A 14,528-nucleotide genomic window follows, 5' to 3' on the forward strand; every position below is an offset into this window, starting at 1 on the left:
TAAACTGGTCGTTATTTTGTAAAAGAAATTACTACTATTAATAATTTGTAACTTGTAATTTATTCTAATAATATTAGTGAAACCATGCAACAGGGCCCTGATCACTGAAATCAAACTGATTTCAACCAGTCCATTTGAATAGAACTTCCAGTCATCCAGCCACTTTTTTGCACGTGTATATCTGTCAACCAGCTACTTTCTTGCACTTTTATAACAAAAACAATTGGTGGTGGTAATTTTTCTAGGAAGAGTTTAATGCTTAAAAATAGCGTAGGTTATGGTAAAAGTATGTGCCCATTAGTGGTGTTGACATCACAGTAGATTATCATCTCCTAACATGGCGAAGAATACAGGAGTTTTGTCAGCATTCTCAATGGCACCAGGCTGTAGCCTTCTTCTTGTATTGCTAATCACATACTGTTGGAATTTGAGTAGCTTCTCCTAGTGGTTTCTGAAAGACATGCTATTGATGTCTGCCATCTTATTGCTACATCTGATTGAGACTGGCTGATATCAGGCAGTACAACTCACTTGATGATATGTGTCAGAGGAAGAACAATTTATTATTTGTATACGTCTGAAATCTGATTAGTGAAATATGTTATGAGAAATTAAATAAAACTATACAAAATGTAGTCAACAGAACACGATTTTTCGTACTTGAACTAATGTAAAATGGCCACTAACAATGGCAGCATTGTTGACACATTTTCACTGCCATCTATGTGTCACGCGACGAACTTTTCAAAGGCACCTCGTATTTCCTCCCTACCACTCTCTTGCATTCTCTTCTGTACATCACACCACTTCTACTTTAAGTTCTGCTGTATAGCTTACTCAAATCTGACCCATGTTTATCTCACTTTTCTATAAACTATAATCAGCTGTACTGAACTGTCACACTAAGGTTAACTTTCTCTAGTTCTTGCAGTACAGTTAATGAATACCATTTGGCAGTAAAAGAATTTACAACATTGACACATGTAGCAGAACATCTTCCCATATAAGCCTAAATATAGTAACTTAAGATGGAATACACTCAAATTCCATAAACAAAGATAAAAGGAAAGAAAAATAAAATTAAAGTGCTGAGTTTTACAAAAATTGCTGAACCTGTCGACCTCCAGCAGTTGTTAAAGCATAATCTCTTGCTTTTCTGCAAGTAACATGTCGACAAGTTCAGCAAAAATGTAACCATTCTCCATTGTTGTATCTTTCAATTTATTTAGAATCATTTTAATATCTTGAGTGTCATAAAATGATCTGTTACATAAATTGAAGATAGATATCTCGCAACACTAGTGGAAAAAAAATGAGATCTGATTTTAACATTAATGCAATGGCACGCAATCATGTGATGTCTATAAATCTTGCAATCATAATAACGCTGAATTATAAAAATGCTGTTGATGAGTTCTTGGCAATCGTGTTATCACTAAGAAGTCGTGAAGTCATTCTAATACAAACTGCAATCCTATTTTCCTTTACTATTGATTTAGGAGTACCACCCTCTAACAAACATTTTACATCGGTGACCAACTGGGTTCCCTATTTCAAACTACCAATCCAAAATCTTTCTACTCCCAGTGAGACACTGTGCTGTCATTCATTAACACCCTGCATTATAAAAGCATTTTATAGTTAGTCAGAATAAAACAGCAACTCAAGGAATACTTTGTCTAAGAAGTAATTTTTACTGCAAATGATTTATTTCTAGTGCATATTTTAGCATAAAGGGAATCATTTTTTTGGTTCATAATTACTATATTTAAATATATTATATCATCGTTGTTCCTGCAGTAACTCCTATGTGACATATTTATCGATTTTCAGATTTTTGCTCTATTAAATAACTTAAATAGTGATACAGAAAATAATAAAATCTCCTGTATGTAATTTTATTTCTTTCTTTCGAAAATGTAAGAATTCACAACCTCCTATGTACCACTGCCATAAAATGAATGTGTTTTTCTTCCTACTGAAAAATTTTATACTTTGCACATAGGAGTTATTGCAGGAACAATTATATATGAAAAAGATGGAATAGCCTATCCATAAAGCAAAAGGGTGAAGAAGATTAGTATGAATGTGTGTAGCTATGATCCATCCATAACCTCTTCATTCAGCCAGTGACGAAGAGAAAGAGATACTCGAGCTTCTGCAGTCTAGTCATAATTATATAGTGAGATATAGCAAATGAAGAAGTTCAGAAAAAGTAATACCAGCTACTGAGATGAATTTCTAGAGGCAAGAAGCAAAACCTTCTGGAATAAGAAATTATGTACAATAGAGGTGGAGAAGTCATTCTAAGTGACATCAAAACTAATGGATTAATAGTTGTCATGAACAAAGGATAAATGAGAACTTATTAAAAGTTTTAAGGCAGACACCACAAGGAATAAAGAAGGAAATAAAGGGAAGATACCTATGGACAGTTCAGAGCAGTACAAATTAGGAATTAGAAGTTGAAGAAAATTATAATTAATATAGTATATTATACCTCTGATTAAAGTTCTGGCTGATATGTACATCTATTAGTAGGCAGTACACCTCACTTGATGTGTGTCTGAGGACGAAAAATTGTTTGCATACATCTTAATGGCAAAGTACATCAACCTCGGTTAACCCTTTGCAGAATAGTGGTTGTTCAGAAGAACAGTTTTCTTTCTTTCTAAATTTTATGGCACGGATATTCTAAAAAGGAACCATCTCCTGAGTATACATAGAGGTGCCATTTGTGTTTTGAAATTGTGTGCAGAGTTAAAATGTTGAAAAAACTGATCGAAGCTTTGTTATGATCCACAATATCAAAAATATAAAAAATGAATTTGTGCTGCAAAGGGTTAAAAACGCAGTAATCATAGGTTACAAAATGATGGTTAAACAGTAATCATGGTTAAAATGAATTTCGTGCACCATTCATAATTACTGATTACTTAAATATGATTAGCTGACACTTCATTTGACAGTCATAAAGCCAATGATGATACAGTGTTTCTACAAAATGACTAAAGGAAAGCATCCATTCCTTTGCAAAGATAATAGTCAATGTCTAAAAACGACTGCATTTACTCCATTCTACATCGAAAGGAACATGTCCTATATTTTCGCGTTGCATTTATTTGCATTTGGGCGCTGTTATGTTTGCAAGTTGCATTTCTTTGTTTTTTTCAATGTGGTTACGTTAAATTCGTACAAAATGGAAAATTAAATGCAATTTGAAAAAGATGAATAGCCTATCCATAAAGGAAAAAGGTGAAGAAGATTAGTATGAATGTGTGTAGCTACAATCCATCCATAACTTTTCTTCATTCAGCCAGTGACATAGAAAAAGAGATACTAGAGTGTTCCCTCTTAAAATATACAAAATATCAGCTGCATAGAATTGTAATATAAGCAGCCGAACCACAGGAGAAATACGACTGTTTGTTTATTTTAAGTGACCCATTTGTTGCAGCAGAAATGATACTGTAGATTTTGATAAACGAAATCCCTTCTGAAGTTTTCTGTCACCTAATTCCTTGTAATAATTCTCTTTTTCCACTAAAAAAACTTCACGCTCACAGTCTTCTCTATCAAAGTAATTCAAGTGCTGTCTTAGAAATAATTACCTGTGAATCTGGCCGCCATTTTGTTTTACTTGGCTTACTAATCACTGGTTATCTCCTTTAATGGCTCAAATATGGTCAGTTAGAGATTACCGTGGTTAACCTTCTATTTAAGTCCTAACTGAGGTCGATGCACTGTAAAAATGCTTAACCAAGGGTTAGGTGGCAATTTTAACTAGTGGTTATACTAACCGATGTTGGTGCATATGGGCATAAGTCTGATTAGTGAAATATGTTACTATACTATATCCGCTTAGAGAATGACTCTGACAGTTCTCGTGTGGAAGGGAGAGAGGAAGAGAGAGAGATGAAACACCTTGAGCTGGCCTATCCCGTTACGGGAATTTGTAAACGTCTCCATGGTAACGGCTTGGCGTTGCCATGTCTCTCGTAACAGAACAACGTGATCAGTTGCCGGGCGTCCAGGCGGTGGCTGGTGGTAATAGTAAATGAAACACTTTCAATCGTCCCGCCGCGCAAGCCGAGCAGCTCCGTAGCTTTGCCCGGTGCATATTGACAACGCCGCACCCAACTGTCAGAGTCGTTCTCTAAGCGGATATAGTATAGTCAGTCAGTGACGCAGGGTGCGAATTAAGATTTCTAATGAGGGGGAGATAGAATCCTAGCTAGAGAATACCATACATAAAATTATTATCCTCCTCATTCAATACCGCTGAACGCTTGGTCGCACTGAGTTGCTTGTCTTGCATCTTCATTATTTTAATAAATTATATCCATGAGCAGGCTTAAGTTAAGATGTGTAATTCCTAAGTTATTGATTGTTGTCAGCTTGCCGGTGATGATAATACATCAATATTATTTTGTTTGCTTAATTTATACTGAACTTTGTAAAGTATACTCGTATTAAATCAATTATATTTTGTGAGGGGGGATAGAAGTTATCCCTGGCAGGGATGTTAATATGAATTTATGAGAGGGGGATAACTTTCCAATCCCCCATCCCCCTGTTAATTCGCACCCTGCAGTGATGTATCCAATGGAGGAGGAAAAGAACTGATGACCCTATGCCATTATTTCCTGGCTGTTGCCTCATGAGTGATACTCTATTGGTGTCACTTATGAATAGTATTGCCAACTTTTTTTTAAGGAAATACAAGAGATTAAGGAATAGTCAAAATTTCACATAGAAAAATTGACAAATTATTCCATTCAGTTACTAAAAAACAACTGTATTCTACACTTTGGAAGCTAGGCTTAAACTACGAGTACCTACGAGTATTCTGAGACAGATTTTGTCTCACATATAATAGTAAAGTTGAAGTCGACTGCAGTATGCAGCTCTGATTTGATTAGAGGTGTCGTGTTCCTGTTTTGAATACATGTTCAATTATTGTTCATGAGATTAAATATCCTCTGTATGAGCATTACTACTTGGTGTGCTTAGACCAAAACTAGCCAGTTTTTTTCAAATTTATAATAGTAAAAAAAGGTAAAAGGTAAAGGTATCCCCATAACATGCCATGAAGGCACTTGGGGGACATGGAGGTAGAGCCCCATGCTTTCCATGACATCGGCACTAGAATGAGGTGGTGTGGTCGGCACCATGCTCTGACCGCCTTTTACCCCCGGGAAAGACCCGGTACTCAATTTTATAGGAGGCTGAGTGAACATTTATAATACTATTTACAATAGTAATAATAATAATAATAATAATAATAATATTATTATTATTATTATTATTATTATATTCTAAATGAATGAGCATTAAAACCCATGTCTGACAAGCATTACTTTCTATAAAGACTGCACATTTCAATGCATCTCTTGAACAACAAAATTCATCATATAAACAATCATCATTCATAGCGATTTTTACATTATGCAAAAATAAGGGAGAAAAATGCTCGAAGAGAAGAAAAATACGGAAGCTGGGAGACTGTTAAAAATTAGGGGCAAATACAAGAGATCCCGGAAAATATGGGAGAGCTGACAACCCTACTTATAAGGTTTCAACCTGTCTTCAGACAGCTGACTAAACTAAACGACAGTATATTACAAAGTATATGCAGATGGTTCGGACAACTATCAGATTATGTTAGTATTTCAAGTACAAGAGAAAAAACTATGTTTGCACAGTACCTGCTGTCATCCCTGTCCACACCCGTATGTCCATCATTGGCCAGACTCCGCAACCGCTCCAAGAGGCTAGGCTTCTCAGATTTCTCCACCTGCTGTTGCTGAGAAGGCGGTTGCTCTGCCCACGGACTAGGAACTTGCTGCCTGTCTTCTCCATGATGCTGAGCATCTCTCCACTCACGATCTCTATCTCCTCTGTCTCTATCACGATCACGGTCACGATCTCTATCCCGATCTCTGCCTTTATCACGATCCCGATCACGGTCACCCCATCGATTTCTCTCTCTGTCCCTGTCTCTGTCCCTTTCCCTATCTCTTTCACGATCACGGTCACGATCACGATCGCGATCTCTATCACGATCACGACCTCTATCACGATCCCGGTCTCTATCCCTATTGTCACGGTCCTTGTCACGATCTCTGTCTCTTTCAGATCTGTCTCGATCACGATCACGATCTCTGTCACGATCACGGTCCCTGTTCCGGTCACGATTACGATTTCTTTCTGAGAATTCACTACCATCCCTCGAGGATTCCTGATCTTGGTTGAACTTGGAGCCATCTTTTTGTTGTGATGGGTGAGACTGATCGGACACTCCAGGTTGAGACTGAGATTGTGACTGCTGATCCTGTTGTTGTGGTGGTGGAGGCTGCTGCATCTGTTGTAGAGTGGGTGGCTGCATTGATGCCAAGTGTGCTGGTAGACCCTGTTGCATTGCTTGTCCTACAAGTGGGTGTCCAAATGGAGGGGCAGCCCTTCCGCTCAATGCAGCCAATAATGATTCACTTAATCTGCTAGAAAAAACAAACATTAAGTAGATACCAAATCCAGGATTGCAGGATTGAAGAATGTTTCCTTCTTTTCATCAACTAGTTAATATGCCAGTAAGTTAAGATAGTACATAATGCTAGCCAAAATTAGAGGTAGATGGTGTGCCCTGTGTTCTCCTTTATCAATCACCAATAATAGACATTTCCCCCATAATTATTTATTTTCCTATATGAAGCTGTCATATCACTTCTCACATAACAACCAAATGGGCAGAACTGTTTTCAAAAACTTCCTTGATGAGAATGCAGTTCCTTACATAACAAAACATGTGATACCATCTGGAATATTAGTAACTGCAAAGTTAGAGAGTAGTTTTATCTGGATGTGGAGATGTGATATGGTAATAAAAGACAATAGTGGTACCACTCCATTCCTGACACAACATACTTGGGCCACCATTATTGAAGTTCGATTTAATCAGTTAATTCTGAGTGATTTACTCATTCTCAAAATTTATATTAGTGAAGTATTGTCCCTTCTAAAAAAATATGCACTGGGCCTTGTAGCTCACAATATGCATAAGCCATATTTCACTAAGGGCAGTTGTAAAAATTATGAGTTTTTCAGGTGGGGAAGCGGAACGAAATTGACTGTGGACTACCAACTTATGAACGTGAAGAAAACTGTCAACCATAAAGGCTGTTGTCCATGTTATCTAGGCAGCTGTCCACGAAAATCACATTATTGTGAATTCATAAGTTGGAAGTCCACATTCGTCCTTAGTGCCCCAAGAATGACACTGGACTTCGAACCTTGCAAAAAAAGATTCTTGTAAACTACTCGGAGTTAGACTATCAGCTTTTGTTACCTGACAGAGAAGCCTTTTCTTATTAAGAATCCGAAAATAGCAAAAAAATGGAACCCACCCTTAGTGAAGTAAGATACGGATATTGAATCTTTATGGGAACTATCTCTAGAAATATACAACCAATGCATACCATATGGTTAAACTTGCATCATGCACAACCTTTCTTCAACATGGTATAATAACTATGTGTCATAAACAAGAAAGTCATCATATCACTGGTTACTTAGAAACCATAGAAAATACCTTTCACAAAATCTTACTCGAGGATTCTATGCTATAACTGCTCAGATTTGAGTGTTTCAGAAAGGTTTCAGTTAATACAAGATGTGATCAAAAAGTAACCTTTTTTTTGTGTCAATCAATTGCAACGAAGGGGAACAAGTAGCACACCATGTGACTGTGCATGTGTGATTTTTTGTTAGTATGTGTAGCCCTTCATCAATTGCCACACAGCCATGACAGTCACACTCTTACCTTGTGTTCATTGCATTCATGTTTCAAACCAAAATGACCGAGAATTTGCATTAAATATTGTTGAAAAACTCGGTAAAACACAACTGGAAACAAATGAAAAGCAAAATAGGGCTTTTGGTAATATAGTTATGATGCCACAGAGATAAGAGTGGTATCATGGTTTCAAAAATTACCAACTGAGAGTGTTGGAACATTCTGACAGACCTTCAACTAGCAGAAATCCCGAAACAATCAGAGAAGTGTGGCTGTTAGGGATAAAAGATCATTAAGTAATAATTAGAGAAAATGAGAGTAAAGCAAGGTGCACACTGTGACCATTTGTATGTAATACTCGATCTTACTAACTTTAAATCTTGAGTGGGGAAGCAGAGAACACTTTCAGTCAGGAGATTAGACTAGTTGCAGAAGTCCTACAAGAAATATAGTCACTTTGCTAACAATGATAGCAATCCAACATTATAATGAGAAAGCAATATAGCCAAGACAATTATACTGAGATTCAGTGTTGAATGAAGATGAGACAGGTCAACCCCAGACTCTGTCACCAGTCAATGTAACAGACCCGCCCTGCAATATTGCCCAGTTCGGCTAGGAGCATTCTGTACACCCCTTGCTCTGTAGAACTGATTAAAAATATGTGGTGGTTGTTTATTTTCACGTGTAGAGATGCTTACATTGGTCATGTCAGTCCAAGAATCATATTTTTATGTCAAGTGGGTGTAGAGCTATTTCCATTTACATTCTGCCCATTTATCTTATGGCAGCTGTGTAAACATACAACACGCATCAGTTATCCTTCATGCCTTATAATATAGAATGCAGTCTATAATTGTCTATTCAATTCTTAGAGTACTGTGATATTAATCGGAAGTACAGTCAAATTTAGAAAAAGTTATTCTTATTTATAATTTATATAACTTATTTGATCTTGATTGTTCATACCGTAAGTTCAAGTGGTTTTAGTGAATAAGTATGTGTGGTTTAAGTGTTTTGAAGTAGAGATAACATTTTTTATAACGTATTATTCCACATTCAGTTTTTTTAAAGTGTGTGTGTTTGGAAATATGTCGCTGGAACCTGGAACAAGTAAAGAGGGTGAGCTTAGGCTTGGCTGGCAAGAAGTTATTAGGGGGCAGAGTAGAAAAATAATGTACAATATGTATCAATTGTTAAAGAAATTAGCTTCACCCGAAATAAGGGATTGCACTGATTTTTCGAAAACACAGGAATTAACTATAGAGGAATGTGGTATTGGAAGTGTTCATACTCTTAAAAATATTTGTAATGAGGCAAAAAAATCAACAAAACATAGTGGCATGATAGATAGTACGACAGTTGAACAATGGTCAAATTGTGTTCATCATGCAGAACAGCTGCAAGTAGAAGATTTCCACAAACAAATTAATAGAGACCAAACTTTAGAACCAATTGTGATAAATCTTGAAGACGACAGCGATTCGGAAGAGAAGGATAAGGGGCACGAGGAATATGAGAATGCAGGCGAACAACTTGCTATACCTCTGGTGGGTTAAAGTGAGTAATTTTGTTCATAAAATACTACAAATAATAATAATGATAACAATACAGGAGTAGCAGCAGCAGCAGCAGAGGAATGTACAGTACAAAGCTCTCCTCCCTCCCTAACCAACCATCCCGCACATGCATATTGCAACACCATTGAGACACGCTGCTCTGCTCTGATAGGCCACACTCCATCTTCAGTCAAGTTTGACGCTCAGTATAGTAACAAATATCATTACAATACACAGTATTTAACATCTATCCTACAAGGCAAAGGATGCAGATCTGTCTGAAGACGGTGTTACATGTTACTACAATCACTTGAACTGTCACTATAATTGCTAACTCGACTGATATGATTAAGCACAATGTCATCCATCAGTCCTTCAGTTTGCTAGTGCTCATTTTCAATTTCAATTATATAGTCACACTTTTTTTTAAATTATCATAACGGTAAGACATAGTTTACGATACAACAGCCAATCAAATACAATTTCACACACACTCACTACCGAACTGTCCCAGTCTAGTGAATGACAATGTAGGTTCTACATTCTTTCAGTAACCTGTCAAACTATAGCAACAATTTTAAGACTTCCTTACTTCATTCACTGAAATCTTCCAATTCACTGCCACTACCAGAGTCTTCACCACCAACTTATAACAAGCTGCTCAATTTCAGCTTCAATAAAATGGTTACATTCCCAATAAGCAGTTTCGAGTTTCTTAATGTGTGAAATAGCACTCTTCTGTCTGCTTCTGTTAATGCTTTCTACAGTCTGCATTGTCAGATTTTATATTTCGCCAGCAATTTGATTTATGTTAGCTTTAGCAACCCATTTTTTTAAATATTCCATATTAATTCCATGGCATTTAAGTTGCAGTGATATGAAGGTACCCATATAGCACCATATCCTGTTCTTCAAAAATGGTGTTAACTAGGTATTTTGTGGTGGACATTGAATGTGCACAAGTTGCTTTAATTCAGTTTTTGCCATGTCTCCTTCAAATTCAACATTGTGTCTTTCCAGTCAAGCTTGAATATCTGCCATTTTTATTAATTTGATGGGGGTTTATTGACATATCGAATGATATGGAGCACTGTCCAGAACTATAAAAGTGTTTGGAGGGAGATTGGAATTAGCATTAATTCTTGGACCCATATGGAAAAATTGTAGGAATTCATTTTCTCATGATAATCACTGCTCTTTCCTTTGGATTTAAAAATTAACAATGCCTCAGTAACAAATCTTTGTTTGCTTCAACATGAACAAATATCCACCACTGTCCAGCAGCCATTCTTTACGATGCCATCAGCACTGAGATTTTGCCAACACTCGGCCTATCATGTAAGTTGCATGAATCCATGTTTCATCCAAAAAATTACAGGTTTCTTTCATGCCACACAAATTGTAATTTTTTCTAATCCATCTGACACTTCGTTCTCTTTGCCAAGATGTTACTCGTCTCCATTAACAATATACATTTAACAATTTCAAAGTCGTGTTGCTAAACATTGCGGTTAGGTCAGCATTCTCAACTAAATTTGTGGCTTTGGTTTCATACACCGCTCATACAGCAACACGAGCGAGCTATATACCATAGCATGTTCTACTATTTTGTAATTTATGACCACCTGCAATTGAAGATTGTCGAACTATTTTATCTCATTGTGCATTTAACCATTAGCACATTGTTATTTCAATGCTTTGTATGGTTTTAAATTTTATGTTACACGTATGTTCATAATTACATATGTTTACAATTCCTATCATTTTAACCTTTTCAAACATTTTTAATGATTGTATTTAAACCAGAAATTATAATTGTTAATTATGTGTCTTTGCTTCAATGAGACCTGAGGATGCCATATTCATTGCAAAAAAGTTTGTCGGTCATTATGTACCATTTTATGTAATAATCTAATGGTTTAAGTGTTTGATTATTGATAAGTAATTCTGACGGTAATAAATCCATACATATTTGAAATTTTAATATACGTTTAGATTTACATTTCTTAAATCTGAAGCCAATCTTTCTCAATAATGTTAGAAATTACCTTTCTCTGCAAAAGTTTATATCTTGTATCAGAGTTGCAAGCAAGTTCTTTAATAACGGAACCTGTTTTATTACAGGCATACAAATTTTGAACAGATAGTTTGCTAAACGACATGCAAGTCGTATTCATCTAAATCAATTTTCATAGAGCTGTTTTTACATCTTTTTCCTGGGGATCTCAGTTTTTCATCAGAAGTATTTGCAAATTGTTACTCTTTTTGTATTTTACAAATTGTGTGCGTGTGTTTGCATGTATCTATTGCTCAGGATTAAACAACGAAGTTATCTTCCTTCTTGGTTTCCAATATTTGGAATAAGATCCACAAAAGTCTCAAGAGATTCGCAATTTGCTAGGTGTTCCATGTCCATATCCCCTTCCTTTGCGCATAATAAGCATCTAGTAGAAGTCAATAATCTGATATGATGAAGATGTTTACTGAGGCAATCGTGACCAGTAACTAATCTGAACATGGCCACAGAGGATTTTCGAGGTAGATCAGGAATTAAGTTTAAATCTTTCAATAGATTTTTCCATCTTGAATTCTGGTGTTTCTCTAATGAATTGGTGTGATCGTTGGTGTTAATTCTCCTTTTTAAATCCTTTTAACAGATTCATATGAAAATTTGTAGTTTTTGTTGATTTTAGTTCCTTTCTTGACTAATATATCAGCTTTCTCATTACCATTAAGCCCACAGTGAGTGGGGATCCATTGGAAAACTACATTCTTATTTAATTTTTTCATCTTTTAGGGGGTGTAGTTGAACTGTTGGCCTGGATTGCAGCTTTAGAATCAGATATGAGCACTATGTTTTTGCATTTGTGTAACTGAACAAATATATTTTGAAGTGATGTGAAAATGACTAACTTCGCTATCAAATTTTGTTGTATATCTGCCAACATTTTTATAGTAAGAAATATACAGACAAGTAGCTCCTGCTCCAGTTCCATCATTATCCATGAGAAAACCATCTGTGTAAATGTACAGCCAATCATTGATTCAGATTTTCCAGCAGCAGCAAGTTCATAGCATGATCAATGGAAAATTTTAATTTTTCAGTTAACTTTTCTTCGTCAAAAAACTTTATTACATGTCTAGTTCACGACTCTTACTGTGAATGGTTGGTCTGATTGTTAATATCACACACTAAAGGTTAAAAGCCAATACAGACTGTGCACCACTGCCCATCCCTAGCCTAGCTGGTACAAGAGATAACCTGTCCAATTCTAAATCTCACCTATGCTTAGCAATTACAGCTGTGGTTAGTTTGCATATTTCCCACATGTTTTGTTAATGCAGTAGTGTAGTAGTATCATTTTGGATTTCATTGAAATCACCTGCAAGGTTGCTCTTTTGCTCCATGCCAAAGCAAAATGATACAGACACTGTTATTGGGTGCATATCTGATTTCAAGCCAACGATTAATGAAATGATAATTTTTTCAAGTTAATTTAAGACAAACTGCGGTCACTACACTCTTTTAATTGTTTATAATAATGAGCCGATCTTTTATCTATCTCTATTATCACAGTTACTGTCAAGTACACTATTTACAAAGCCATCATTACCATTTAATTTTTGGTCAGACATGTTTATTGATACTATTCAAAATAATACTGTCAAACAATGTACACTCTACATTTGATTCCAGCTTAACCTATGACTCAATGGTTGTAGTGTGTGCAGGTCCGTGCCTGTCAACATAACTCATTTGAGCTAATGACAATCGTGTTTCCGCAAAAATAGGTCTGGTTGCATCTTAACTGCTTTAATTATGCATGCATTTGCATTTAAAACAACATGTTTCATTTTTGGAGCTAAATAACTGCGTCAATACAAAACGCAAGTGTGCACTGACTGGAAATTTAATTTCGTGATCACAGCAAAATTCGTTCCAAGCTTTCTTGCTCATGTCCAGAAAGAAAACCATTATGTATATTGCAGGTACCATGCTAGAAGCCACCAATGCTAACCCTGATTCTGTTTAAAAAAATCATAACTGGGGTGAGGCTTGAATCTCTGGCCCAGACCCTAAGACAAAAGCAGGGTCACCTGAATTGAATACGTCATAGTCTCCATGGCTAAAGAAAACATGATAATCACAGAGTAATGGGAAGGTCACATTGAGAGTTTCATCAACCACCAGGTTATATAGTGCCATTGAGAAGTTGCTCTGCAGCCCTAGTGCTGCTCACCGCGTACGAGGAAGTTGGTATTCCAACCTCCCTTTCGCATTTCTTTCAGACAGGCAGCAGCTAGCCCCACTAAAGGTTGGAGTGTGTAGTTGTGCTTGTAGCTTTGCAGTGGGTGGTTGTTCAGTGAATCAAATTGTTTTCTATTGAGGAACGTGTTTTTAGTGGAAAATGATTAGATAGGACATTTTTTACTGATGAAGCCTGGTTCCATCTATCAGGTAGTTATTACATACAGAGAAAATTGGAGTACGGTGTGCAATCTCTCATTTACGAATTATTGAGCCAATTTTTTTTCAACACAAAGTTAATTCTAATGTCCATTGTTCAGATATTTTATTTCCTTTCATTGGGCAGCTAAACGAAATTGAGTTAACACTGCATTTTTTCAACAAGACAATGCCACAGTTCATACATCGCATCAATCAATGTGATTATTAAATGACATTTTTGGGGAGACAATATTTCCCAAGGACTACGGCCACCATGATCCCCTGATCTAACCCCTCTCGATTATTTCCTTTGGGTAGGGGCCACTAAATCATCAATTTTTTTTAAAGGGACAATCCCAAAACAACTGATGAATTGAAAACAGCAATCAGTAATTACGTAAACTCTAAGACGAGAGAAATTTTAATTAAAATTTTCGAACATAAATTAAAGCAAGTGAACTTGTGTCTTCAGAAAATGGTAAACATTTTTAACATCTTCTGTAAATAAATTAAACCGAGTGAATTTGTGTCTTCAAGGAAAATGGTAAACATTTTCAACATCTTCTGTAATAGGAGAGTTGCATATTATTTGTTTATTGTTTATTATTTTTCATTTTTTACGTCACACATTATTATCGCAGAGCATTATAACCATACACTAGGCGCCATCTGAATTCCCTACGCTAGCAGAATCTCAACTGCACACCATATGCTAGTGGCCACTGTC

General features: G+C 36.2%; 1 protein-coding gene across 5 annotated transcripts in view; it reads right to left on the reverse strand.

The window, feature by feature from the left end:
- Positions 1 to 14,528, reverse strand: part of Isha (Insulator su(Hw) mRNA adaptor) — a 169,275-nt gene that overhangs the window by 99,957 nt on the left and 54,790 nt on the right. For 4 of the 5 annotated variants that reach the window (XM_069839880.1, XM_069839878.1, XM_069839879.1 and 1 more), the window contains exon 16: positions 5,709 to 6,500. In XM_069839880.1, the coding sequence (XP_069695981.1) occupies positions 5,709 to 6,500 (792 nt within the window). The remainder of the gene's footprint in view (positions 1 to 5,708; positions 6,501 to 14,528) is intronic. The other variant, XM_069839877.1, reaches the window with a different exon arrangement.

This window comes from Periplaneta americana, chromosome 11 (assembly GCF_040183065.1).
Source record: "Periplaneta americana isolate PAMFEO1 chromosome 11, P.americana_PAMFEO1_priV1, whole genome shotgun sequence".
In the NCBI taxonomy this organism is placed as follows: Eukaryota; Metazoa; Arthropoda; class Insecta; order Blattodea; family Blattidae; genus Periplaneta; species Periplaneta americana.